Source organism: Capsaspora owczarzaki, assembly GCF_000151315.2.
Source record: "Capsaspora owczarzaki ATCC 30864 unplaced genomic scaffold supercont2.9, whole genome shotgun sequence".
In the NCBI taxonomy this organism is placed as follows: Eukaryota; class Filasterea; order Ministeriida; family Capsasporidae; genus Capsaspora; species Capsaspora owczarzaki.
This window is the reverse complement of record NW_011887300.1, coordinates 63,412-88,172: the sequence shown is the minus strand read 5'-3', so window position 1 is coordinate 88,172 and position 24,761 is coordinate 63,412. Positions and strand designations below refer to the sequence as shown.

The window sequence follows — 24,761 nt, the reverse complement described above, 5'->3', positions numbered from 1 at the left end:
AGTTCAGTCTTTTTTCCCTAATTTTTTCTAGTTTTTGTGGTTTTTGTTATAAAGAATTCGTATCATTTTTTCTTTACTTATTATTAAAACAAATTCTGATACTGAACGATGAGCAACTTTCCAAGCAGCAACAATAACAGCAACAACAGCGGCGGTCGTCCGTTTTACGCTCTTTCTGAGGGCGCCTTTCCGCCGAGCCAGCCCACGCATCATCATCATCATCAGCAGCATCGTCAGCATCAATATCAGCATCAGTATCAGCAGCAGCATCAGCAAGCGCAGGGCCAGCATGGGTGGGGCGACGACGTCAGCTATGCGACGCCACCACAGCGCCAACCGCCGCAGCAGCCGCAGTACCAGCACCAGCACAACTGGCAGCAGCATCAACAGCATCAACAGCAGCAGCAGCAGCAGCGACTGGATCTGCTCGCTGCAGAGTTCAGAAACCTGCCCACTTCGTCGAGTACTCCAAGCAGCACCATCTACGCGCCAACCCCATCCCTATCATCACTATCATCACTATCATCGATGACACCGTCATCAGCATCGACGACGCCGGCTGGGGTCGCGTCGACGGGATCGCCGGCAACGTCCTACGCCACTACAGCCAACCCAGGCACTCCTGCTGCTCCTATTGCGAACACTACTGCTACAACTGCTACTCCTTCTACTTCTACTTCTACTACGGATTATAATGACGAGGCGGCGTACTCGTATGGCGACGATTACGAGTTGGACGACTACCCCGACCATAGTCCGAATGCTATTGCTAATGCTAATGCCAATACTAATGCTAACCCAGTCAATGCGAATGCTACTGCGACTACTGCCAAGCCTCAGGTTGTCGGCGCCGTGCTCAGCCAAGCCCCGCCGGCTGCGTCGGAACAAGACTTTATTCCCTCGATATACCGTGCGTCTGGTGCTCGGCTTGCGACTGCTGCGTCCGAGTTTGGCGCTGCTCGCGGTGGCCATGGTGCGCATCACCCAAACGAGCAGACGCAACAGCCGCAGCCGCAACAGACGCAGCCGCAACAGACACAGGCTCCCACCACGTCCTCCAGGCTGGCCGCGCTGAGCGCCGCTGCCGCAGGCGTGCCCTCCACCACCGCCACGACCCTGGCCTCCTCGTCCCTCCCGCCCAAAAACTCAATGTCCGAGGCCACGCTGCAGCACATTTACGGCTTTTTGCTCGTGCGCTGCGTGGAACAGCGCTTCACTGTGCTCCAGGCCGTCTTGAACTTGATACCGACTCTGCATGCGGCCATCTCGAAGGGCTTGACGTCGCTTCGCAACATGTGCATCACGCAGATTCACGACGTGGATGCTCGCAACACAATCTTGGCTCGCTCGCGCCTGATTCTGGAGGCCATTGTTGTCTTCATTTTGGAGGAGTGCCACGAGCAGGACATTACCGACGCTCTCGACCACAACCTCGGCTTGCTCCGGTCCCGCATTTCTTACCCGGCTGACATCAACCGCTTTTACCAGCTGCGGCACTACGGCAACGTTGCGCTGCATCGCACCGCATCTGCGCGTGGCGATGCCGACACGCCGCTCGTCACGATCGATCGCATGCTCTGTGACCTCACGATCGTCCTCATCAAGACGCGCCGCATCATTCAGCACGTCGCGTCCTCCCAAAACACCGGTCCGGTCCTGCAGCCAGGCCAGGGCTACAAGCGGGTGCTGTGCCGTCACTTTTTGCGCGGCGCGTGCGGCTTTGGCAGCAAGTGCTCGTTTGCGCATGGCACGTCCGACCTGGTCTCGCGCAACGGCACCCACCCAAACCTCCCCAACCACGTCGCCGTCCATGCCAGCGCTGTCACGAGCGAGGAGGACGGCCGCGTCGTTCTCGATGTGATGCCTGGCCTCCCCAACCGCCTCGAGCTCTTGTCCGTCTTCCTTAAGCTCATGACCCAGCGCAACCCGTCCGTATTCGATGCGATTGTGACCGAATTCCAAAACATCCGCACATCGATGCACCACGACCAATTGCGCGACCCCAAGGCACGCCTCTTTGTGCTCTCCCACGCCTCGAGTATTCTGAGCCACGTTACCAACTACATTCTCGACTTTTTCCGCGACACGACGCAACCCCGCGATGCGCCCATCAGCGAGCGCTGCCAGCGCCTTCGCGAGTACCTTGTCGACACGTCGGATGTCAATCGCATCTTCCAGTTCAAGGAGCACATGCTGTTGCTGCCTCGCGTGGACTTGGCGGCGCTGGAGGCCTCAGAGCATATTGACCAACACCACCACGCCGTGTCCGTGCTCGACCTCGATCTCATGCTCTGCGACCTGACCAAGCTGTTTGATTTGGTCATGGAGCTGCTCGACTGTGGTGACGTGACCGCTTATCGTGCGGCAAAGGGTCTTGTTAGCGGCCGTAGTCGTTCCGCGCTGGCGTCCAACGCTCGCGGAAACATGACCCCGTCCAGCATTTCGCGCGCGGCTGCTCAGTCTCGCGGCGTCAAGCTCAGCGCTCGATTGGCCAACAAGGCCAGCCAACTTGCCGACCCGTAGGCATGCGTGGTTATTATGAGCACAGATTGCAACGAAGCAGTCTCGAAGTGGGGAACTTTTCAATTCTAACCCGAGTTTATGTTGTAGTTTTGCCAGTTCTGTTCTTCATTTTTTTGGCCTTTTCCTTTACTTTTTATTGTCCTATCTCACTAATGACCCCTTCCGATTCGTATCTGTTCTGTTTACCCCGTTATTCTGAGGGTTTTCTCTATCATTGCCGGCTATGTGATTCTATGATTGTTATTCTATGATGCTATGATGCTTAAACTGTCGAGGAGGTCGAGCTGTTATGTTTTGGTGCCGGCCATGTCCTCGATTCTTTTTTGTCACGCCTTCAGGATGCGGCCTCTAACCCTAAACCCTTCGTCAATCTATTCCTTGTCTTGTCTGCACTAATCTTGTCAACAATATGAAATTGTCACCGTTCTCCTTGCATCCACCAGTCGAAAGTTTTGCGCAGTTCGGGTTCAGTGTTTTGTGTTGTATTAGCACATAAAGGAGAAACAAACAAACAAAATAACTCGAAACCACAGATCAAAACCCCCACAAGAAGAAAACAAAAAAACATCAAGAATACACAACAACAACAACAAGTGGATATCTGCACGGTAGCTTGTTTTTCGGTTTTTTTTTTGATTGAATTACTTGAGACGAGCGACAACACCCTCGTATGCGGCGCGCTTGGCTTCGTCCACTTCACCAGCGAGCGTCTTCAGGTAGTTTGCCGACCGCTTCATCAACGCAACGTCAAAGGCGTTGTTACGCTTGGTAAGGTTCCACAGGTTGACGGCAAGTGATGCATTCTTGGCCGACGACAGATCCGACAGCGAAATCACCAAGTTGAAGAGCTGGAGGGCAAGATCGGCCTGTCGCTTGTGGGCTTCAGCATTGGCGTTGTCTTGCAGCGAGGCCAAATGCGTCAGAATCTCCTCGTTCACGGCCACAACAACCTTATTGATTTCTTCCAAGAAGGAAGTCTCTCCACCGTAGAGCGTGTCGTTGGACTCGACTAATCAATCGGACACACACACACAAAAAGAAATAGTCGGGTGAAGCAGCAGACAGTGAAAAAGTAAGTCCAACGGACAGAGATGCGGCCAAACACTTCAACACAACATGCAGTCGTGAGCCTCTCTTTACCTCCTTCAATGCGGTAGGCATAGTGTGTTTGGTGCATCGACGCCATGAGCGAGAGAATGCCCATGTACACACGAATCTTGCCATCGCCATTCTCCTCCCACTGATACGTCTGAATCATGTTAATCAAGCCCTTGACCATGTAGAGCTTGCCGTGGTCGGGATGATCGGGCACGACGAGGAGCGTCGACAGGAACTCGAGCAAGAAGCTGACCAGAATCGGTTCTGTCGATCGTTGCTTGAGGTCAATCTCTGTGGTCTTTGGAATATCGGGAATCAGCGTCACAGCAGCGCGGAAGAAGGCGTCGGCCTGTGGGAGCGCCTGGTTGGCCAGCGCGACTTGTCCTGCCAACAGGTAGAGGTTGAGGCGGGAAACGACGTCCACAATGGACGGGATGGTGATGAACGAGTATGCAATGCAGGCCTACGAGTAAACGAAAAAAAAAACAGTCGCAGTGCATGAGTGCCATCATTCCCAGAACAAAATTACGAGACAACAGCGAGCCGAATTCCCTTACTCTGGCAAATGCGGCCGTTTTCTTGGTATGACGGCCCTTCACAATGGTCTGGGCGCGCATAACAAGTGTGTTGGCACACTGGGTCAGGTGGATGAGCACCGTGTCCAGGTTGGTAAAGTTGGCACGCGCTTCGACGTAAAAGTTGAGTTGTTGCTCGAGGTCACGACCGAAAGAAACCTAAAGTGGGCATTCGAGTGTATCAGCAAACAAACAAACAAAAAGCACACAAAAATGAGAATGGCATGGCCATAACACGGTAACACCCTCGAAGACCTACCTTGCGCAAAAAGCCGCAAATCAGATTCGAAGTCTGTCGACGCTCGTCGTCAAAGGACAGGGCGTCGATGGCGTCGTGCAGGACTTTGCCCACATACACGAGGGCGTTGAGAATAACAGGGTCGGCAGTAGGCACCAGTTGTCGCTTGACAAAAGCCTCCATGACCGCCTTGCAGACATCCACCTTGATGGATGCCTTTTGGAAGAGGTCGATGAACGGCATAAACTTGTCCTGGAGCCACAGTGAAATGAAAGCAAAAAGGGTGAGTGCATGGTCACCGAAACAAACGAAAAAACAAAGGGCAAGCACAATTGCAAAACAGGCATACCATTGAGAACAGCATGCCAAAGTCCGTAATGTGTGAAAGAACCTTGTTCACGATCGATTGAAGTTGAGGGTAGAACGATTCAAAAGCGCGATCGACAGTGACATGCTTGATCACGTCGCCCAAGAAGGCGTTAATTTGCGCGGCCTGCCAAGAAAACAACGAAGAAATAACAATAAAGTCAGCGCATGCGGTCGATCAAGGGCCACCTCTGCACCCTTCCCCCCTGCGCACCCAATGAATGTACTTACACCAAAGTGCTTGACCGGATACTCAATCCACACCTCGGCGCAGCTCATGTACGGAATGGGATCGGTGAGTTTCATGACCACCTTCCATACTTCGTTGAGAATGGTCAAGCGGAGCTTTTCTGGCGGGTCGCTCAACACGAGGTTTGTGCCGAGTGTGCGATACAGATCGTGCTGTGGTCGAGATTGCAGTCAGTGAGTTTTTCGTCTCGTCCACAACAAAGAGTCACACGTACAACAAACAAGCAAACAAACAAACAAACAAACAAAACAAACAAACACAAGAATGCTTACAATGGCAAACCCGGTGCAGTCCGCAGTGCGAATCAGCTCGGTGAAAATGGTCGCTTGGGAGGACACGTAGGTGGGACGGAAGGCAGTGAGAATGGCGTTGAGGACGACTGCCGACTTGCACTGGTCGTTGTACTGCTTCAAGATCTTTTCGAGCGTTGCTTCGGGTGCTCGGTAGGCGATGCAGTTGAGGAGCCACTCGACCGCCGGCGCGTAGAGGTTGAGGTACGAGCCGAGATCGACGTTCTGCTCCTGCAGGATGCGCGCCACAGCGGACGACTGCACCTGCTTGAAGGCAAAGAAAAAGTCGGACAGGTTGCCCGCCAGGTAGCCACGCACGTTGGGCGCAACCGTCCAGCCAACACGGCAGAGATAGGCGCGAGCGTAGACGCAGACGAGCGGGTCGCCGATACCGCGAATCATCTTTGAGAGACGGCCCAGGGCGTGCGTGTACTCGTCGGTGGTGAGGAAGGAGTAGCATTTGAGGATGGCCGTCTCGACGTACAGGCGCGGGATGAGCTCGCGAATGGAGGCAATCTTGAAAAACCAGTTGCGGCACGTCTCCTTGGCCGAGTCGGGCACCATGGACGGGGTAAAGTCTTCTGGCAGGACGACCGGCTTGACGGCGCCAGGCTTAAAGTAGCTCGACTTGAGCCGAATGCGGTCGTACACGAGCCGTCCGAACGTGTCCAAAATGTCTGTAATGAGGACAAACTTGCTCGGGTAGAAGCGAATGACGGCCGTGTCCGCGAGCAGCTTGGCGCACTGGATGGCAATCTTGAGTGACTTGACGCGCTGGTCGGCGTCCCAGGCCTTGATGAGCTCCTGGTTGAGCTCCTCAATGCGGTTCATGTAGTCCTGCTGGGAGAGCTCGTCCAGCTTCTCCTGGTCTGTGCCCTCAAAGTCGTCGAGCTGCTCGACGCGGTGGCGCACCTTGTCCGTGAGCGCCGACTGGGCTTTGAGCATGGTCTTGTCGCCGACAGTGAGGAAGCTCGTGACGATGGACAGCTTCTCCGACGTCGTGTACTTTTGCAGGATGGCGCCGCGGCGTGCCACCCACGGCTCAAAGGTCTCGCCGTCATCGGCAACCATATCGACGTCGTGCGCGAGGCTCAAGCGGCCGCTCAGGCCAGAGGTTGGGCCGCTGGCGCTGCTGCCCGTGCCGCCAATCGATGATCCCGCGCCGCCCATGGCCGCGGCCGCCGACAGCGGGTCCATGATACCGCCCGACAGCGGGTCGTTCAACGGTGTTGATCCCGCGCTGTTTGCCTTGGCGAGCATGGCCGAGAGCGGGTCGAGATCGGCAGCGGCAGTCGCAGCAGCAGCAGCGTTGGCGGCGTCTGCGTTCGCGGCAGCAGCAGCAGCAGCAGCAGCGGCGGCGTCTGCGTCTTGCTTTCGCTTGAGTTCTGCAATGCAATACGAGTTGAGATTGAGATTGAAAGTGAGATTGAGAATTGAGAATTGAAAGTGATCATCAAATGCAAAAGTCAACTGACTGCTGATTTTTTTTTTTTTTTTTTTGGTCCTCCAATGCTTTTTCCATTCAATTCAGTTTGGTCTTCTCTCTCTCTCTCTCTCTCTCTGGTTTCCATCTCTCGTTCTGCTCCTTCACTCTCCCTCCTCCTCCTTCTCTCACAGCCTCGGTTTTCGCGTCTTTCGTTCTTCGTGTGTGGATCTGAAATGCGAGGCAAAGAACAAAAAGAAGGAGAAAAATCCAGCTCGTGACGATCTCGGCAAATTTCCAATCCTCACTCTCACTCACTCTGCACACTCACTCACTCACCCACTCGCACTCGCACTCACTCTGAACTCTGAAAGCTCACTCGATCGCGGTCTGGCTGACTCGCTCTCGCTCTGTGGGAAATCGCGGCCCAATTCTCAATCCGTTCGCTTCCTTCCCCATCCCCTTCCTCCCCTTCCTCCTTCCCCTCTCCCCCCCTTGCTTGCTTGATGCGACGTGCCTTCAAGCTCAGCGGCCTTCTTGGCTTCGGTGGCAGACTGCAGCGGGTGCACGAGCGTCGCGCGTCCACTGCGCGAATGCACGCTCGATTCAGCGCCATAGTCGCGCTCACGAACGCTCCAATCCGTCGACATGAGAAGAAAAAAAAAAAAAAGGAGTGACTGACATGAGCCATCTGGGCATTGTCCACATGAATGATCAAAAGTTAATACGAACATCAAGCGCGTTCAATGGCTGCGTGAGCGGCAATGCTGGGCGAAAAACGAACCTGCTCAGAATTGTTGGAAGCCGATTTTGCAACACCCTCAACGGAACATCAACTGCAATCAATACTGAAGTGCAAGGAAAGGACCTCTACTGGACAGTAGAGCAATGGGAGGGAAGGAATGATGGATGGGGTCCTCTGTAAAAGAACCTCAAGCTGGAATTACACAAGCACGAGCACAGAACAAAGGTCGAGCAGAAGGAGCTAAAGAACAACGTTCATTGACACTTGACACTCTCACAATAGCAATCCATTATCATCATCATCATCGTCGTCGGTCAGATGATCGACGTGCCGAACAGCAGCGGGTGGGGCAGGACGGCGAGCGTCCGGACTTGGGACAACAATGGGCGGTGGCAAAGAATGATTCACATCAACGGCCGATAGCAAGAAGAGCAGCGGGATGGCCGCAACAGTGTAAATCGCGGCAGTAATGTTAAAGGAAAAGACATAGCCGCGATTCTCCACCAGCAAGCCACCAACCAACGCGGAAGCGCTCCAGGTCACATTGTTGATACTCTCCGCCGCATTGTACTTGTTGCGCAAGTGTTTCGGAGTCAAGTCCATGATGATACTTCGCAGTAGAGGCTGGTAGGCAGTCATGGCGGATGTGCGAACAACGTACAGCGCAATCGCAACCACGACCGGCGCAGGTATTGACATGAGGAAGAGCATTGCAATGCCAATGCCCTTGAACAGCATGACGGTATGCAGGCGCCCAAGTGGTTGACTCAAACGAGCGGCGACCATGGACAGAACTGCAATCGCGATTGGCGTGCAGCCCCAGATCAGATTGACCACCAGTGGAGAAAGGTGGTGAACATTCTAAGCAAGCAAACGACAAGAACCAAACAAGGTGAGTCGATTGAGAGACCAAACCAAATCAACAAAAGCGTTGTGTCTTCAGAAGCTCCATGAAAGCGCACGCGAACAAACCTTGAAATACAGCGCAAAGAAACGGACTGTCATTCCCGCGCCGAGCATGGTGACAATATCTGACATGACTAGAATCAGGGGAATGTAGGCAAACCACCGGTGCTTGACGTTGTAGTTGGACAGTACCGCCAAACGAGAGGCAGGGAGCAAGTCGCCCGATTCGTCCTCCTCATCCGCTTCCTTGTTGTTCTGGTAGACATCGTTCGAGCCCTCGGCATGAGGAACTGGCTTTTTTGTCCCAGATTTTTGAGGATGAGCTGGGCTGTCCGCGTCTGACGGGGAGATTTCGAGCAGAACGACATCCTCGTCGTCGTCGTCGTCGTTCTCATTTGCGGGTCTGCTCTTCGACGACGGACGATGGGTCAACGGCACAACCACAGGCAGTTTCCCATCACTCGCATCATCAGCATCGCCATCACTGTTGCCATCGCCTGCCTTTCCGGGATTGAGCAGTGGCGCGTCGTGCAAGACTGCCAAAACGCCTTCCGATTCGTCCTTCAGCGAGTCTGCGTCTCGGATAAACCAGCACAGGGCCGTCGAGACCAGCGACAATGCCGAAAACACAATGAGGACGAGGTACGCCTTGCCCCAGTCGTCCGCGAGCCACACATGGAAGATGAGCGCGGAGATGAGAAAGCCCATTCCCATGCCAACGCTGGAGACGGAGTGCTTGACGGCGTAGATGAACTCGCGCTGGTTGGTCCGCACAGAGTCTGCCAGCAGCGATTCAATGCCAATGCTGGCCGCGGCGTTGTAGATGCCCCAGGCGGACATGGCGGGAAACAGGAGCGGCATGGAGCGCGTCCAGTACGACGCGACGCCGAGCCCCGCAGCCACGAGCGCGGCCACCGAGCCAAAGCGCAGGATGGTCTGGCGGCGGATGCTTGCCCGCGTGCACCATGCCAGGCCGACAGCGGCAACCGTCTCGCTGATGCCGTTCGCGCCAGAGACGTAGCCGACCATGGCTTCGTCGTCCGAGGTCAGCGACTCGATGAAGGCAGACAGCGCAATGCCGCCAATCACATTCGCACACAGCTGGTCGACAAATGCAAATGCAATCGACAGGCGCACAGTGCGGTGGGACGCGGCGACAGACCGCTTCACTCCACGCAGCCACGCCACGACCGCTCCGAAACCGGTTTCGGTTTTGCTGGGAATCGAACCCGAGTCGCCGCCAGCCCCTTCGCCCACCGCCGATCGTCCAGCAGGAGCAGTGCCACCGTTGGTCGAATCGTCTGACGAGCGCCGTCTGTTGTGGGTGTGCGGTGCCGCGTTGCGTAATGGTGCGAACTGCTCATTCCCACCGCCGCCCACGCTCAGACTACCATCGCCGCCGCTCCAGTTCCAGCCACCGGCGTCGTCGTCGTCGTCGTCGTTGTCATCATGTTCAATCTGCAAGCGCACGGTTCGCTCGGCAGCCGCCATTTGTGGTCAGAATGATGTTCGTTCGGTCAAAATCGACAGAATCAAAAATCGAAACGAACAAACAAACAACTAAAAAACCAAAAACGAGAACTGAGAATCCAGTTTGAGACCAACAAAAAAAGTAATCGCCGAACAGCTGCGACTTCTGATGGGAGACAAACAGTGCAAGCATTCTACGGCAAGTGAACTGTGACGAGGACGTTGTCGTTGCTTTTGTTGTTTACAAATTGAATTCTGAGCAACCAAAAACAAAAACAAGTAACCGAAAAACAACATCCAAACGCCAAAACACCAGCCGCGCATCGGCCTCCGACTACATCTTCATCGGCATGCTGGAGTGGTGCAGGTCGACCTTGGCGTGATCCATGTCGGCCGGCGTGCGGTGCTGCATGCGCGCCTTGGCCATCTCAATCATGAACTTGATGCCCTTGACGCCAGAGTTGTCCCACATTTCGCCAATGGTCGGCTCGATCTTGATCAGGGCAATCTCGGGCGAGTCGCGGCCCTTTGGGAAGTACGTCTTCCACGAGTCGCGCCACAGCTCGTGGATTTTCTCGCGTTCGTGGTGAATGAACGCTCGGCCGCTCATGCTGATAAACGTGGCGCCCTTCTGGATGGTCACGCAGACGTCCGGGAATTGCTGAATCTCGGCAACCTTGCCCTCCGACCCGTCCGTGACAAACCACGTATCGCAGTTGTCCTCGAGCGACGCAAGCGCCATCGGACGGGCTCGAATCGGGCCGCCTTCGCCGCAGTGCGTCACGAGCATGGCCGTGTCGCTGCCCTTGATCACGTCGTGAAAGCGCGCCTTGTCCTTGTCGCTTGTTTGCACAAACTGCACCGACGGGTGGTAGGCAGGCGTTGCGGTGTTTGTATTCATCTTGCTTGAGTCTCTGAGGTTGAAAGTTCAGCGGTGTTCAAAAGGAGGAGTGCGTGCTCACGATGTGAAAATTTCGAAACAAGAGTTGGCGTTCAAAGGCAAAATACAAAAACCGGCCACTTCGCTCGGCGTTCTTCTTTCTCTGCAGCTCAAAGCGAGGCCGCTGAGGTCAGATCAGCTTGGATTCTGGCGTCGGCTGGATTCACAGCAAAAGGTGAGGACGAGAGCTCGTGCAACTAGTTTGTGGGAGCAAACAAAAGCAATGAAGAGAGAGAACGCTGATTTTGGTTTCAAAAGTCGCGTCTCAGTCGTTTTTTCTTTCGAACTGGTGAATTAATTATCGCTCTCGTTGGGTTGAGACATCTTGTTTGTTGGGGGGGGGGACGTGTTCCTCACTGTTTCGACTCTCACATTTCTTCACACAGAGTAACTACTACAACTTTTCCAAGCAAGCCAGTCCAAGCCATGCCAGCTGAAAACGAAAAGACAGTCAACATGCCCACGACGACCACCGTGGAGGAAAAGCCGGTCGAGCAGCCAAACATTGCCGAGCGCATTGGAAACGCCTTTGTCCACGCCAAGGATGTGATGGCTGAGAAGATGGGCTTGTCTCACAAGGAGACCCACAAGGACGAGACTCAGCCCAAGGCGTGAGCGACAACTGGTCTGGTGCAAGTGTTGTACAGTTATTGCACAGTAAAGTTGCTTCGTCGACCATATTCTTTCGAAGGATGGATAGCGAGGGTGCCGTGCAGGGGGAAAATACCAATTCGCATTCACCAACACAGGCTTTACAACAACGCTCGACGCTTCAACGTGTTCTGCACAGTGTCCCTTGAGTAGGATGAAGAATACGGAGGGCGTTTCTTGCAATAAAAGAGGTGTAGCTGAATGTGAGCCAATGAGTTGCTTTGTGGTAAACGTGTTGCAAATTGACCCGAAACAGCGACTTTTGCTTCTTGGCACCGGTCAAGCAAGTCAAATAACAAGACGTGTGTGCGTACATTCTGGTACAAGTCCTTGACTCCAAGAGAAAATCGAAAAGAGAAAATGTGGTGCAAAGTTCCAGAATTGCCAACCCGGAAAACTCCTTGTTGACACATGCGATCAGGATGTTTAAAAAATGATTCTGAATATATTGCTTTTTACAAGGTCGGATATATCTGTACAGAGAGCGAAAATCGAAAAAAAAATTGCAAAAAATGACGAGAGATCGGTTTGTGTGAAGACTCTTCTACAAGCTCTTCTTGTCCTCTGCTGGAAGAACGTCGCCGTCGGTGGACATCCAGGCGCCGGTGTGAGCATCGGCGGGGCGAGAAGAAGAAGATGATGTAGCAGCTGTTGCTTGAGCTTTGGGTGCCACCGCTGCTGCTGGAGCAGGCTTGGGATTCATGCCAAAGCGGAAGAGCAGGTTGTGCGCAAAAATCTTTTGCCGAGCCTCCTTGTCGCGCACATTGGGCTTGACATGCTTGAGATAGCCGTCCCAGGCGACAGAGACGAGGCCGGCCTGTTTGCAGATGAGCTCCTTGACACGCGAGGCAAACTGGGTCGACGATTCGGTGGGCAGCTTGGTTTGCGGCTCCAGGAACCAGACGTCGGCGACAACGCACCAGGAGGTCATGAGACGGAAGAGATGCTGGGGGAAGGACTGAATGCGCGAGTTCCAGAAGGCATCAACGAAAATCTTGTTGTACTTGATGGCGATCGGAATGACGGTCGCGTTCAAATCAAACGCACCGCGCTTGAACATGACCACGTACTCGTTGTTGACACACGTGCCCTCCGGAAAGAGGAGAAGCGGCGGGTTGGTCGGGTCCTGAATGTGCTCGTGGAGATGGCTGGCGACAGTCGCGCGGTCCTTGGCAGCCATGCGGTCAAACCAGAGGTTGCGCATGCTCCCAAGCACGTACTTTTGACAGAAGGCAACGACGCCGACATGCTGCTGACCGACGATCGAATAGGGTCGTTCTTGCATGAGCACAATGACGTCGATGAGCGATGTGTGGTTGGCGACAAAAATTTGGTTGGCCCGACGGGGAGGTGGTGTCCCGTGGTACCGGATGACGGCGGTCCATGACATGGCTAGAATTGGGGGGGGGAGATGAGAGGCAAACACAAGCACGTAGGTGAGAAGACAGTTCAGCAAGGGCAAAATGAAAAAGAATAATTCAAGAAAGGAGAAGAATAAAAAAAGGGATGTCAGCGATCTTGGTGTAATTTTGTCGCGATTAACGCAAACTCTTCAGCGAAAGTCTCAGCCGAGTGGATCTCATCACGAAAAAAGAAGAAGAAGAAGAAAAAACAAATGCAAGAGTCAAAAAACTCAAACTTACCAAAAACCGTAGCAAGGAGCTGAACGCACTTTTGCTGATATCGCGAGCGCCGTGCCTCGGGCAAAAGAAAAGTCAACGGCATGACGAGCGCGAACAAGACAAAGCCCATTATCAAGCAAATGAGCTGAAAAGCAAAAACAGAAACGATGTGTGCAAGAGTGAGTAAAACGTTAGCAAACAATTCGGATGCCGCAACACACAGAATGCATCTCTCCAGAACATACTCGGATTGGGAAGAGAATAAAATAACGGAAAAAGACGCCAAGGTAGTAAATCGGAAAGAGGTAAAAGTTCCAGTTCCACGGATCGCGACGAGCCGACTCAAAGCACTTGGTAAAGTCGTCTTGGACGAGACACTGGACAGCATTTCGGGCAAGCGGGGCCAAGTCCAAAAAGCCAAATCTGCCAAAAGAGTCGAACGGGAAAGAGTGCAAGTTTCAGTCAGATTAGGACCACCACCACCACCACCACCACCACCATGAATGCAAAAAACGGCCTCCTTACTGAGTCTTGCGCTTGTAGGACGGGTTGTTCTCGCGCGTGAGTTGGAGGCGAAACTCTTCCGAGATGAGCTCCTCGTACTTGCGTTGGATGGCGTCCTTCTCCTCCGCGGCGGTGGGGCGCGAGAATGCGTCGCCAATGCCCCAGCTCGAGTTCTTGGCCATCTTCTCCTCCACAAAGTTGGACGGCGTGCGCACCTCCGACACGACGAGCTGCGGCTCGCTGTCTGCAAACTGGTGGAGCGAGGATTCGACGCGCGGAATGTACTGCAAGGGGGGATTGTCAAGCGCATCCAAGAGTGAGTGCAGGCTGCCACATTCAAGCAGGCTGCCACATTCAAGCTACAATGCAGAATAAATAAGCAGACAAAGAGCGAGAAGGAAACAAAGAAAAAAAAAAGCAAGATCGCGATCGCAGTAAAAAAAAGCCAGCGATCGTTCGTTTTCGACCGCGTGTATCAATTTCGACCGCGTGTATCAAACGAGAAGCGATGATGAAAGGCGAAGGAAAAGCACGAGCAACAGGATTGAAGAAGAAAGGCGACGAAGAGGAGAGCGACAGAAGAGAGAGACAGAAGAGAGAGACAGAGGGAAGAAGAGAGAAGAAGAGAGAAGAGAGGAAGGAAAACTCACCAAGCCGCCTGCTGGAGCGTCGACGAGAGCAGTCATGGTAGTGTTCGTGTTCGTGTTCGTGGTGGTTGAAGCAGGAGGAGTCGTTGTCGATGAAGACGACGAGACGGATGAGGCAGAGTCAGAGGCATCGCCAGGCGGCAGCAGCGTGGCAGACGACGCCCCGCGACTCATGTTCGTTTGAGCCAATGAAGGAACTGAACGAAGTGGAGTGAGCGTCCGTCCGTCGCCATTTCAGGAAGAGGAACAAACATAGCAAACATAAACATGGAAACAACAACAAGCTGAGAAATTGGGATGACATGATGCTGGAAGAAGTAAGGAAAATCACAATGCAAAAGGAGCCAAATCATAAAGGACCTCGCTCGCTCGCTCTCTCTCTCTGTTCGAACTGCGCCACTCCACCAAACCAAGGCTCGTTCTGCACACTTTTGCTGCATGCTTGAGTTAGGGGAAATTGCAAGTGGAATGATTTTGGCTCAGCCAGGGTTGGTCGTAGCGTTGTCTCAATGTTCCAACTGCCAATTTGCTCTGCGTCTCCTAGTGAGCACTTTTCGCATTGCGCATCTCTCAATTTCGCCCTACCAGTGCTCAGTCTAAATATCCTGTGCATTTTCAGCCTTCTTCACTTTTTTTTTTTTTTTTTCTCTCAGCAACCTCGGCTTCAGCCTTCATGCCACCCGGTCAGCTGCTGCAGCCGTCGCAGCGCTCGTCGCGTCCTCCCACGCGCCCGGGGCTGCCGCGCTTCCCACGCTGCATGAAGCACGATCCGGTTGGTCTCCTCGCGGTGGGCCTCGCGTACCTGATGCTGGGCTACGCGGGCTACGTGGCGACCTGGGTCATCATCCTGCCGTACCTCGACTACACGGTCGCCGGCCTCGTCAACCTCCTCGGTGAGACGTTCATTGCGCGCGTGGCTCCCCTTGATGCGATTTTGCTATGGAACGAGGGGCGAGATGGCTCAGCGAAAGTGGGGGGAGGATACGTCGTTGTTGTCGACAACGTTCATTCACTCACTCGCTTCGAAACCAATCGTCAATTGTAACAGCGTTCCATACATTGCTGCTGCTGGCGCTGGCGTCACATTTCCGCGCAATGACGTGCGATCCAGGCGTTATTCCACCGCCGCAGCTCGATCTCGACTTTTCAACTGGTAAAGTAAATTTCGTCCATCAACAACGGCGATCGTCAAAACTGCATCATTCAGAGCAGAGCACTCACTTGAATGATCAAAAAACACGTTCCATACAATTGTGATGGTATTGGTGGTGCAGTACACGAGCCGAGCATGACTGCGGCAGCTCGCACGCTGTGCAACAAGTGCCAAAACTACCGGCCTCCTCTCGCTCACCACTGCTCTACCTGCGGCTACTGCATTCGACGCATGGATCACCACTGCCCATGGTATGAGCCAGCACTTTTTTGTCAGAACGTTGGCGGTGTCGTGGATGTCTTACTTGTGGTGTTGGATTGTTTTGGTTTGCTTTTTGTTTGTTTGGTTTTGACAGGATTAACAACTGCGTGGGAGAATTCTCAGTCAAGTACTTTATGCTGTTTCTGACCTACGTCTGCATGCTCTGCCTATACTCTGCATGCCTATTACTCGCGACTTTGATATGGCAAAGGCAAGCCGAGCAACCCAACAACAACAACAACAACAACAACAACAACAACAACAACAACAACAACAACAAGCTCAGCAGCGACGACACTGTCGCCCTCATCCTCTTTGCCGTCGAAGTCGTCATCTTTTTCGTGTTTTGTCTGTACATGCTGTACGACACGATACAATCCACCATTCTCGGGACAACCAAGCTGGAAAACATGATTGCGGCACAGCAGGCGAACAATGCCGCCCTGTCGCTCGCTGCAACAGGTGCACTGCCCGCGTCCGCCTCTGCCATCCCTGGAAAGTCAATTGCTCCGGCTTTGGCGGGGCAACCGGGCCCTTCATCGTCGTCGTCGCCGTTGGCTTTGATGATTCCGCCACTGCTCCCCAATGCGGCAGGCTCGTCGGGGCGTGCAAGCGGTACCACCACCATCACCATTGCCGGGCCTGTCCGTTCTGTACAGCGCCGCGCTGCATTGCGCGCAAAGCTGGCCAACGTTTTCGGCTCCGAGCCCAGCTGGCGCTGGCTGAATCCCTTCCAGCCCTCGCAGAGTCACATTTCGTCGTCCTCTTATGACAAGCTGCTCACCGTGTAAATTGGGTCGGGGGTTTTGGTGGGGGCAGGTGGTCATTTTTCCGCTCGCTTTTGCAGCGTCCTCGCAAGTCGAGCTCTCCGTTAACTTTTTGACTGTTTGTTGCTTTAGTTTTTGTTGTTGTGATTGTTTTCGTGTGTGTTAGCGCACCATCAATAGTGTTATTTAATCATCTGTCGGACCTCCTATCCATCTCAACCTTTTTGCTCTAACATTTGTGCAGGACAGTACATTTCCACGCAGCTCTCTCCCTCTCCTCCCATTTGATGCATCTCCAAGTTCCAAAAATCCTCAGACAACAACAACAACCACCGCGTCCAAAGCCAAGACAACAATCTCCAAATCCCTCCACCCACCAATTTCTCTCTCAGTCCTTTTTGTCTCTTGGCTGTATTTTTTTTTTTTTTTTCCCAATGCACGCTGCTGCTGCTGCTGCTTCAGCACGCCTCGCACGTGGACTGGCAACGTCCTCGACAGCCGCTCTGCCGCGCCCAATCGCGCTCGATGCTGCGAACAACAGCACTGCTCCGACGATCGCGATGACGAGCGAGGCACAGGCACAGGCGCAGGCGCAGGCGCAGGCACAGGCGACGGGCGTCGAGCGGCGATCCTTCTCAACGTCAACGTCCGCAGCCAATGCAGGCCCAGCCAGCGCCGAGGCACCCCGCTCAGACGCATCGTCATCATCGTCATCATCGTCATCTGACACGAGCGCAAGTCACGCAGCAACACCAACTGCTGCTGCTGCTGCTGCTGCTGCTCCAGGAGGTCGAGAGCGATCGTTCTACCCGTCCTCATCCTCATCCGTCGCGGCTGCTCCAGTCGTACGCCGGGGGATCAGCGCCAATCGCTCGCTCTCAGTGCTGCAGTACGCAATGAACCGCGATTCGCTCAACCAGAGGCGCAGGGCCATCGCCGCCCCGCCGCCCATCATCACAGTCAAGCGCCGCATGTTCCCTCCGACCTCCCACCCGCTGCTCACCTCAGCCCCTGCTGCTGCTGCTGCTGCTACTTCTACTGCTACTACTCCTTTTGCTACTGCTGCTGCAGTGCCGCCATCGTCGTCACCACCCTTCAGCTCGGCGAAAGTGCTAAACATTCGCTCGCCGTACTCGCCCATGAACGTGACCCGTGTTTCTCAGCAAGACCCAAAGTTCCTGCAACAGGCGCGGCATGTCACCGAGTATCGTGCCAAGGTCGTGGATGGCGTCCGCCGAGGAGATTCAAGCCCTCGACCGGCAGGGAGAGACGTGGAGCTGGCCAAGTTGTTCGACAGCCACGGATCGCGCGACACGGCCCTCTTGATCTCCACACAAGCTCTGTACGGCCGCGACCAGCAGCGGCACTTTGACCCAAACCAGTTCTTCCAAGGCACAGGGCCGACAGACCCCGTCAACAAGGACATCTACTGCCCGAGCCCGGACACCTTCATTCCAAACACCAACTTTGGCGACTCGCCCAAGGACGTCGAAACAATGCGCTTGGCCGCCAAAGCTGCGTTCGACCAGCTTGGGCTCACCGAGGAAGCCATGGAAAACGAACAAGGCTTTGCGTATGCAAACGACGCCTCGCACCTGACGGCCAACGATGTGGCGCGCATTGAGACGGCGATTGGTTACAAGTTTAAAAACCCAGCGCTGCTCGCGACCGCGGTGCTGACGCCGATGGCCGCGAAGGTGGACATCGCCGACATGCCAGAGGGGTACAAGGATGATATTTGGCTCAGTGTACTGGGTGCCAGCTCCCACTGGTGGCCGGCGCGCTTCGTCACGCTGGCAGACACCACCTTCCTGACGTGGTGGGTGGGCTACGTCCATGCGCTCTTCCCCAGCCTGAGCCCAAACTGCTTGCATCGCCACAAAGAGTCCTTTGCGACGTTCCTTTCCACGTGCCTGATGCACCGCAGCGACATTGCCGTGGTCTTGCGCGACTTGGGCCGAAGGCGCATTCTGCCCAGCATGGCTGGCGAAATCAGCCACTCACAGCTGCTTTCGAGCTTCTCGCCCAAGAACAGGGAGCGATCAGACGAGGATGCACACTCAACCCCGCCCGCCTTCTCTGTGAACGTCGCCGCCTTCACCAGCCCCGCACCCGGCGCAACAACATACTCGACCCACAATCCCATCCTGACGAACGACCGGCAGGTGCTGCTTGGCAATGCCCATGGCTCTGAGCTGGTGATGAGCGTCTTGGGTGCTGTCATTGCCGACAATGGCTCGCCCACACCGGCGCTCGAGCATCTCTTCCGACTCATCTTCCCGCAGCCGTCCTTGGAATCGGCCCGCCAGCTGCTGGCCAATCCGCCCAGCCGCAATCGTCTCTTCTTCCTGCCGTCCTCTCGCATGGGCGAGTCCATCACCATGGGCGGTGTCTTCCGCTACACGCGCGACATTGCAGCCGGCCTGTGGCCTGCCGCGCACTACATGACCCCGAGCATGCTGGCGGCCTTCCTCAAGACGGGCGCGTACGACTCCGGTCGAAGCTTGTATCGCACCACACCCGACCACCCCTGGTTTGAAAAGCTGCGTGAGGTGGAGGCGATTCTCGGGGTTCGATTCAACGAACCGGCGTGGCTGGCGATGGCCTTGACGGCAGACAACTCACACCCCGCCATTCTGCCCGTCTCCAAGACCTACCAAGGCCTGGATTTTGTCGGCGACACTGTTCTCAAGTACTCGGTGCAAAAGTTCTTGATGCATTGGTCGCCAGCCGACGTCAAGCGTGTTTACGGCGTGGACATGACCAAGACGACCGGGCGGTTCTTGACTGGACACCACAACCAGCCTGTGCCTGTCCTGTTCGAGTATCTGCAGGGCATTATTATCAACAATCTCCATCTCACCGAGGTGTTTGGCTCGCTTGGTCTGCACAAGTATGTGATTGGCTACCGATTCCACCAAAAAGTATTGGCGGACTTGCTCGAAGCGATCATTGGTGCCATTTTTGTCGACCAAGGCCTCGATGCGGTCCAGGACTTTGTGATTCGCCACGTCATTCTTCACCTGTGGCGGAATAACTATATGCTGTAGGCATCTCAACAAAAAGCAACGAAAAATACAGGCAGACATTCTGTTTCGCTTTTTTTTTTATGGGCAGGGCAGAAGGAAGGGCAAATTTCCACAAGGGATTGATTATTCAGACAATAATGTTGTACAAAACAAGCAAAGCCACGCAGGTTACCGCCTTGCTGGGGATGGAGTGCGTGAGCGATTCCGAGAGCGATCGTCATTTCGGTCGGACGATGGTGGCCGCGGCCCATCACGGGACGCATGTTTGTCGTGGTGGGAATGGCGATGCTCGCGCCTTGTTGGAGAGCGCGATCGTGAGCGGCGTCTGCGTCGTGGAGACGGTGACCGCGACCGTGAGCGATGTGACGAGGAGCGGTGACGACGTTCGGGGGACCTGGAGCGGTGCCGCGGAGGAGACCGAGATCGCGACGAGCGGCGATGATGATGATGATGATGATGATGATGCGAGCTTTGATGAGAATCGCTCCGTCGGGGCGATCGGGATGGCGAACGCGAGCGGCGTCGGCTGGATTTTGACTTGCTGTGAGCACCGTTTTTGTCGGTTTTTGTGCTTGGTGGTGCAGGCGCAACCACGGGTGCATGCATTGCAATGACGTCCAGAATGGACTTTGAGCAGGGTGAAGAACCAGCGAACGAAAAAGTGTACAAAGTGTAGGAGTGAGTTGAAATCGCCCCGCTTCATAACTACTCGTCGCCGTCGTCGCCATTCAATCCCAATTTCCTCCCCAACAAAAGCAACAGCACTTGCTTTTTCAAAGTCCTTCCAATCTCTGCTTGACACTGAATCTCAGAAGACCGGCTCAGCTTTTACCTTTCCCTCCGGAATGACTGTCTTGATGCCAAGGACGCTCGCCAGCGCCTCGGCCTCCTGTGCCTTGATGCGCGCAATCTCCTCGCGTGCAGCCGCAGATGCCTCTGCAGACCCAGGCGCAGCTGCCGTGCCTGCCTTCGTGTACCTACATGCAAAAACGTCGTTTCAGTGTCGTGTTTCGAGCCTCAAAAGCGTCCGTCTCCAGACGCTTGATGCACGACGAGCCAGAGGCATTCCCTATCATCCATCACACAAGTCGCATTACCAGTTGAAATCGCGGTTCTTGGCCCAGCGACCCGACGGCGCCATCAGCGAATTGCCTATCGTCAATGCAAAAGCCCATTGAACGCTCAAGTCATTCCCCATCAACCTCACTGCAAGAAAGTCGCCCCCTTTCAAAGCCATACCGAGATAAGCTTCCTTGTCTTTGGCATTCTTAATGTCGTCCCATTTGAACTGGTCTTTGCCGCCGCGACAGCCGCCTCGAATCGGTCCGTTAAACATTGTTCGCGCTGCGTTTCTGAGACTGAACTGTCAACAAAACAACAAAAATGGGAAGAGAGGCTGAACTTTGGAACGCATATAATAAACACAATGGCTACTGCAGACTGGCGTTTTTGCACACAGCGTACAATAGCAAAACCTAAACGACTCGGGGGGAAAATAAAACAAAACGCAAACCAACTAAACAAACTCAACGCTGCTTGCGACGGTTGGTCAACCGCAGCAGAGCATAGGCAATGACACGAAGCGCAGCTCCAAGGACAAACATCATGAGGACATTGGTGGACAGGCGGCCAAGCGTGTAGCCATATCGGAGATCGGCAAACTGCTCAAGACCAGAGCCGTACGCCTGCTGCACGGGGAATGCCTGGCCGCCGGCAAGCACCACCGTGTTAATGACAGAGTGTGGTCCAGAGGATATGTCAGCCGTTTCCACCGCAAACACGGCTTCGCCAAACCAGCGAGGGAAGGAAATGATGCCAAAGAATCCAAGCTGACGCAAAAAAAAAAGAAAAAAAAAGCAACAGAACAATGGAAAACTCATCAGCGACCACCATCATGGAAGCAAAAAGGCCAGCAAGAAACAAAACCTAGCATACCTTTTCTGTGGAAAAGACAAAGCCGGTTGTCAGAGACCAAATGATGCCCAGCATGACAGCCGTGAAACCAGAGTTTTGCCGCGAAAGGACTATCGATGTTATGTATCCAAGCGACGACATGCACCAAATCACAGCCAGGACAACTTGGAAGTAGCCGTTGAAGGATCCGAAAGGCGCCGCAACCAGCATGAAGGTCGCCAAAAAGCTCCAGGTGAAGAACAGAAACTTGGCAAAGTCCACGACACACTTGCCAATAAAGTAGGCCAATGTGTTGATACCGGACGAAGCTGACAAGCAACAAAAAACAAAACCCAAAAACCAAAAAAACAATGAGCTTCAATGGGATTCCCACGAAAAGCAAATCACAAGCGACACTCACCATCGCGCCAGTACACAATCCGCTCATCACCAAACGTGCGCACGCTCACTGCTGTGGCCATGACACCGATGCCCATGCACATGTAAATGCCCATGAGACCAATGTTTTCTTCGGAGGGCGAGCAGTTGGAGCACCAGTTGCGAAAGTTCTCCCCGCCTTGCGGGGTTGCAGACACCAAACCATTCACGAGCTGGGACAGGGTGTTGGGACAATAGTTGCTGACCGCCGTGGGGATGGGCAGCACGTACTTGGGATCCAAAAAGCTGAGACCAATGTAGACGCCAGTGAAGGCAAAGAGGAAGTTGTCCAGCAGGAACCGTCCAACGGCATGCCGGGTCTGGAGGATGGACCGGTAGGCAAAAAGAACGAGCTGCGTTGGGAAGGCGGCCGTCGTGCGGTGGATGGGCTCGTTCCATTTGAGCAGCTTGGAGAGAGACCGAACTCGCGAAAAGGAGCTCGACCGCTCGGACAGCACCGGGGCTGTAACTTCAGGCTCGCGCTTTTGCCATTCCTTGTGCAGGTCCTCTGGAGCGACAGACAGCTGCTGGTCATCAGCAGTCGTTGTTGCTCCTCCAACGGCACGGCGGGAAACATGGCCCGACAAGACATCCATCAGATAGTCTGGCGCGGACGTGTTGCCAACGGCCGCAAAGCCAATTTCGTGGAAGTAGCCGAGCGCGCCGGCAGTCGGGCCGTGGTAGGCCACCATGCCTCCCTTCGCCAAGAGCATGATTGAGTGGAACATGTTGAAAATTTCGACGCGGGGCTGGTGGATGACGGCAATGACGTTGATGCCAGAGGCCGCAATTGTCTGGAGTGCAGAGGTCACCTCCTCGGCGCTCGAGCTGTCCAAGCCGGAGGTGGGCTCGTCAAGGAAGATGCACGCCGTTTCGGCGACAAGCTCCATGCCAATGTTCACGCGCTTGCGCTGACCGCCAGAGACGCCGCGGCGTAGCTCGTCGCCAATGCGCGATTGACGGACCTCTGTCAAGCCGAGAGTAGCAATGACACCGTCCACGCGACGGGCAATCTCGGCGCGGGAGAGCTCGGCGGGCAAACGAACGCGCGCGCTGTGGGTGAGCAGCTCTTCGACAGTGAGCTCGCGCAGCATAATGTCGTCCTGAGGAACAAAGCCCATGACCTTCTTGTACTGCTCAATCTCGCCTTTCTGTCCGTTAATGTACAGGTGGCCAGAGGTTCGCTTGGCCTTGCCGCACAGAACGTTCAGCAAGCTGGTCTTTCCCGCACCGGAAGGACCCATGATGGCGGTGAGTCGACCATGCAGGAACTCGCCAGAGACCTCGCGCAGAATGACTTGCTCGGTGACTTTGCGTCGAATGATGCCAGACTTTCGGCGGATGGTCAAGCCAAGCTTGTCAAAGCGAATGTCGATCTTGGCGGCCGAAGCGAACGCCGGCTGTCGTTGTTGCTGCTGCTGTTGCTGCTGCTCGGAGCCGGTGGTCGTGGCGGTGATGGTGCGCGTTCTGGAGGGACGGACGGCAACAGAGTACGAGTCTCGTCCAGCGTCCGCTGCATCGGCATCGATGGATTGACGCTCGGCATCATCGGCTTTCGCGTTGAAGACGGTCATGCCGATGGCGCCTTTCGCGAGCTCGTCCGTGACGGCTGCGAGCGCGAGGTCGTCGGTTTCGCGAACAGTGCTGTTCGAGTTGGGAGCAGAAGGCGGAGCGCGAGACTGGACAAGAGCAAGAGCAGGATTGGTCTGAGCCGTGGTGCTGCCGAGTCTGGGCAGCATGGTGGCGGTCGACGTGACTGGCAGCGACTTGACTGCGCGCTTTCGCTGCCGCGCGTTGAGCCAGTGCATGATGACGGCGAGCACGATGAGAACGAGCGCCATCCCGAGAAATCCGCCCAAAAAGGCCTGCTTTTCCGATCCTTCGGGGCAGACGGAGGTCGAGTAGCACGCGCGAGCGTACGTGGATCCTGCCGGGCAATAGTGGCCACTTGGGCATACGACCGGGTACGTGTCACCGGTTGCCTTGCAGTAGTAGCCAGCTGGGCAGAGCAGGCAGCTTGGGTAGCGCTCGTCGCGCGCAGGCGTGTAGCCAGGCGGGCAGAACGCGACGGGGACCTGGACCTGCTGGCACATTCTGCAGACCTCGTTCGTCGGGAGCACTGCTGGTCTGCAGACGGTGCCTGTCGGGGGACTCGTCACGTAGCCGCTCCACGAGTAGAAGAGGTTTGGGTCGAGCGGCGGGCAGACCGGGTCGCCCATCGCCGTGGTCGTCAGCATCGCCGCGGTCACCGCAGCGACGAGCATCATCAGCGTCGTGCGTGGTGATGCCATCATGTCGTGTCAGTTTTCAGGCAGGGGCAGGGGCAGGCCGTGTATCTCGACTTCAGGTTTTTGTTTGTTTTGACTACGAATTTGGGCGAGACAGCAACTACTGGCGATTGGCTCTGTCACAAAACGAGGGGAGGGGGGTTATCTGAGAGAGTCTGATTCAAGAGTTGGAGTGAGTGAGTGAGTGAGTAAAGAAGGGCTGGAAACGACTGTTGTTTGGCTTTGCGGTGAAGAAATGAAAACAACACTACAAAGTAACAACAATACTAACAATCTGAATCAGAATACAAAATGAAGACTAAAAAAACCACAAAACGAGCTGATTTTGGGGAGCGAATGCAACATCATCATCATCATCATCATCAAAAAGAGAATGATGACCGAGTCAAGCAAATGGGAGGCGGAAGGAAGTGGACAAAGTGGAACGAGAGGGAAAACAAGGAGTTTCAGGTTCAAAACACAGCGCAAATGCAGAATGGTTGGAATGAACAACAGCCGAGGCATCAGGCGTTTTGCTTTCCGTTGTTGCTTGTGAGGACTGCCGACGTGGTCGAATTCCGCAAAAACCGGCTCGTGCGCGGGGGGAAAAAAGCAGCGGGCGGACGAAACGAGCGCAATGTTCCGCCGGCAGTTTGAGCGAACGTTCCGCAAGCGATGAAAATAGCGCCCTGCGGCTGGCATTGT

The 24,761-nt window shown here is 54.8% G+C and overlaps 9 protein-coding genes and 1 pseudogene across 10 annotated transcripts; 4 read left to right on the top strand and 6 right to left on the bottom strand.

Moving 5' to 3' along the window:
* The first annotated feature begins 19 nt into the window (after positions 1-19).
* On the top strand, positions 20-2,950 carry CAOG_05412 (hypothetical protein). Its single transcript, XM_004346035.2, has one exon. The coding sequence runs from the start codon at positions 109-111 to the stop codon at positions 2,521-2,523; it is 2,415 nt and encodes an 804-aa protein (XP_004346085.1). The 5' UTR covers positions 20-108; the 3' UTR covers positions 2,524-2,950.
* A 39-nt stretch (positions 2,951-2,989) lies between these two features.
* Positions 2,990-6,803, bottom strand: CAOG_05411 (hypothetical protein; annotated as a pseudogene). Its single transcript has 7 exons — positions 5,323-6,803; positions 5,032-5,202; positions 4,784-4,927; positions 4,456-4,686; positions 4,179-4,355; positions 3,664-4,084; positions 2,990-3,532 (listed from the first exon to the last, which is right to left on the bottom strand).
* A 942-nt stretch (positions 6,804-7,745) lies between these two features.
* CAOG_05410 (hypothetical protein) lies at positions 7,746-9,985 on the bottom strand. The gene is made up of 2 exons (XM_004346033.2): positions 8,481-9,985; positions 7,746-8,369 (listed from the first exon to the last, which is right to left on the bottom strand). The coding sequence occupies exons 1-2, from the start codon at positions 9,903-9,905 to the stop codon at positions 7,782-7,784; spliced, it is 2,013 nt and encodes a 670-aa protein (XP_004346083.1). The 5' UTR covers positions 9,906-9,985; the 3' UTR covers positions 7,746-7,781.
* Positions 9,986-10,062: 77 nt separating this feature from the next.
* On the bottom strand, positions 10,063-10,845 carry CAOG_05409 (general stress protein). Its single transcript, XM_004346032.2, has one exon. The coding sequence runs from the start codon at positions 10,783-10,785 to the stop codon at positions 10,219-10,221; it is 567 nt and encodes a 188-aa protein (XP_004346082.1). The 5' UTR covers positions 10,786-10,845; the 3' UTR covers positions 10,063-10,218.
* Positions 10,846-11,250: 405 nt separating this feature from the next.
* Positions 11,251-11,439, top strand: CAOG_08886 (hypothetical protein; the record flags this gene model as incomplete). Its single annotated transcript, XM_011272246.1, has 1 exon — positions 11,251-11,439. The coding sequence occupies one exon, from the start codon at positions 11,251-11,253 to the stop codon at positions 11,437-11,439; it is 189 nt and encodes a 62-aa protein (XP_011270548.1).
* A 471-nt stretch (positions 11,440-11,910) lies between these two features.
* On the bottom strand, positions 11,911-14,451 carry CAOG_05408 (lysophosphatidic acid acyltransferase). Its single transcript, XM_004346031.2, has 5 exons — positions 14,252-14,451; positions 13,623-13,885; positions 13,343-13,520; positions 13,119-13,242; positions 11,911-12,867 (listed from the first exon to the last, which is right to left on the bottom strand). Exons 1-5 carry the CDS (start codon positions 14,420-14,422, stop codon positions 12,020-12,022), a joined length of 1,584 nt encoding a protein of 527 aa, XP_004346081.2. The 5' UTR covers positions 14,423-14,451; the 3' UTR covers positions 11,911-12,019.
* Positions 14,452-14,852: 401 nt separating this feature from the next.
* On the top strand, positions 14,853-16,472 carry CAOG_05407 (zinc finger protein). Its single transcript, XM_004346030.2, has 4 exons — positions 14,853-15,141; positions 15,297-15,401; positions 15,523-15,652; positions 15,757-16,472. Exons 1-4 carry the CDS (start codon positions 14,922-14,924, stop codon positions 16,451-16,453), a joined length of 1,152 nt encoding a protein of 383 aa, XP_004346080.2. The 5' UTR covers positions 14,853-14,921; the 3' UTR covers positions 16,454-16,472.
* Positions 16,473-16,841: 369 nt separating this feature from the next.
* Positions 16,842-19,479, top strand: CAOG_05406 (hypothetical protein; the record flags this gene model as incomplete). Its single annotated transcript, XM_004346029.2, has 1 exon — positions 16,842-19,479. The coding sequence occupies exon 1, from the start codon at positions 16,864-16,866 to the stop codon at positions 19,477-19,479; it is 2,616 nt and encodes an 871-aa protein (XP_004346079.1). The 5' UTR covers positions 16,842-16,863.
* A 79-nt stretch (positions 19,480-19,558) lies between these two features.
* Positions 19,559-20,807, bottom strand: CAOG_05405 (hypothetical protein). The gene is made up of 4 exons (XM_004346028.2): positions 20,698-20,807; positions 20,556-20,610; positions 20,291-20,435; positions 19,559-20,085 (listed from the first exon to the last, which is right to left on the bottom strand). Exons 1-4 carry the CDS (start codon positions 20,792-20,794, stop codon positions 19,627-19,629), a joined length of 756 nt encoding a protein of 251 aa, XP_004346078.2. The 5' UTR covers positions 20,795-20,807; the 3' UTR covers positions 19,559-19,626.
* A 49-nt stretch (positions 20,808-20,856) lies between these two features.
* On the bottom strand, positions 20,857-24,232 carry CAOG_05404 (multidrug resistance protein). The gene is made up of 3 exons (XM_004346027.2): positions 21,773-24,232; positions 21,394-21,680; positions 20,857-21,287 (listed from the first exon to the last, which is right to left on the bottom strand). The coding sequence occupies exons 1-3, from the start codon at positions 24,081-24,083 to the stop codon at positions 20,985-20,987; spliced, it is 2,901 nt and encodes a 966-aa protein (XP_004346077.1). The 5' UTR covers positions 24,084-24,232; the 3' UTR covers positions 20,857-20,984.
* Between the last annotated feature and the right edge of the window lie 529 nt (positions 24,233-24,761).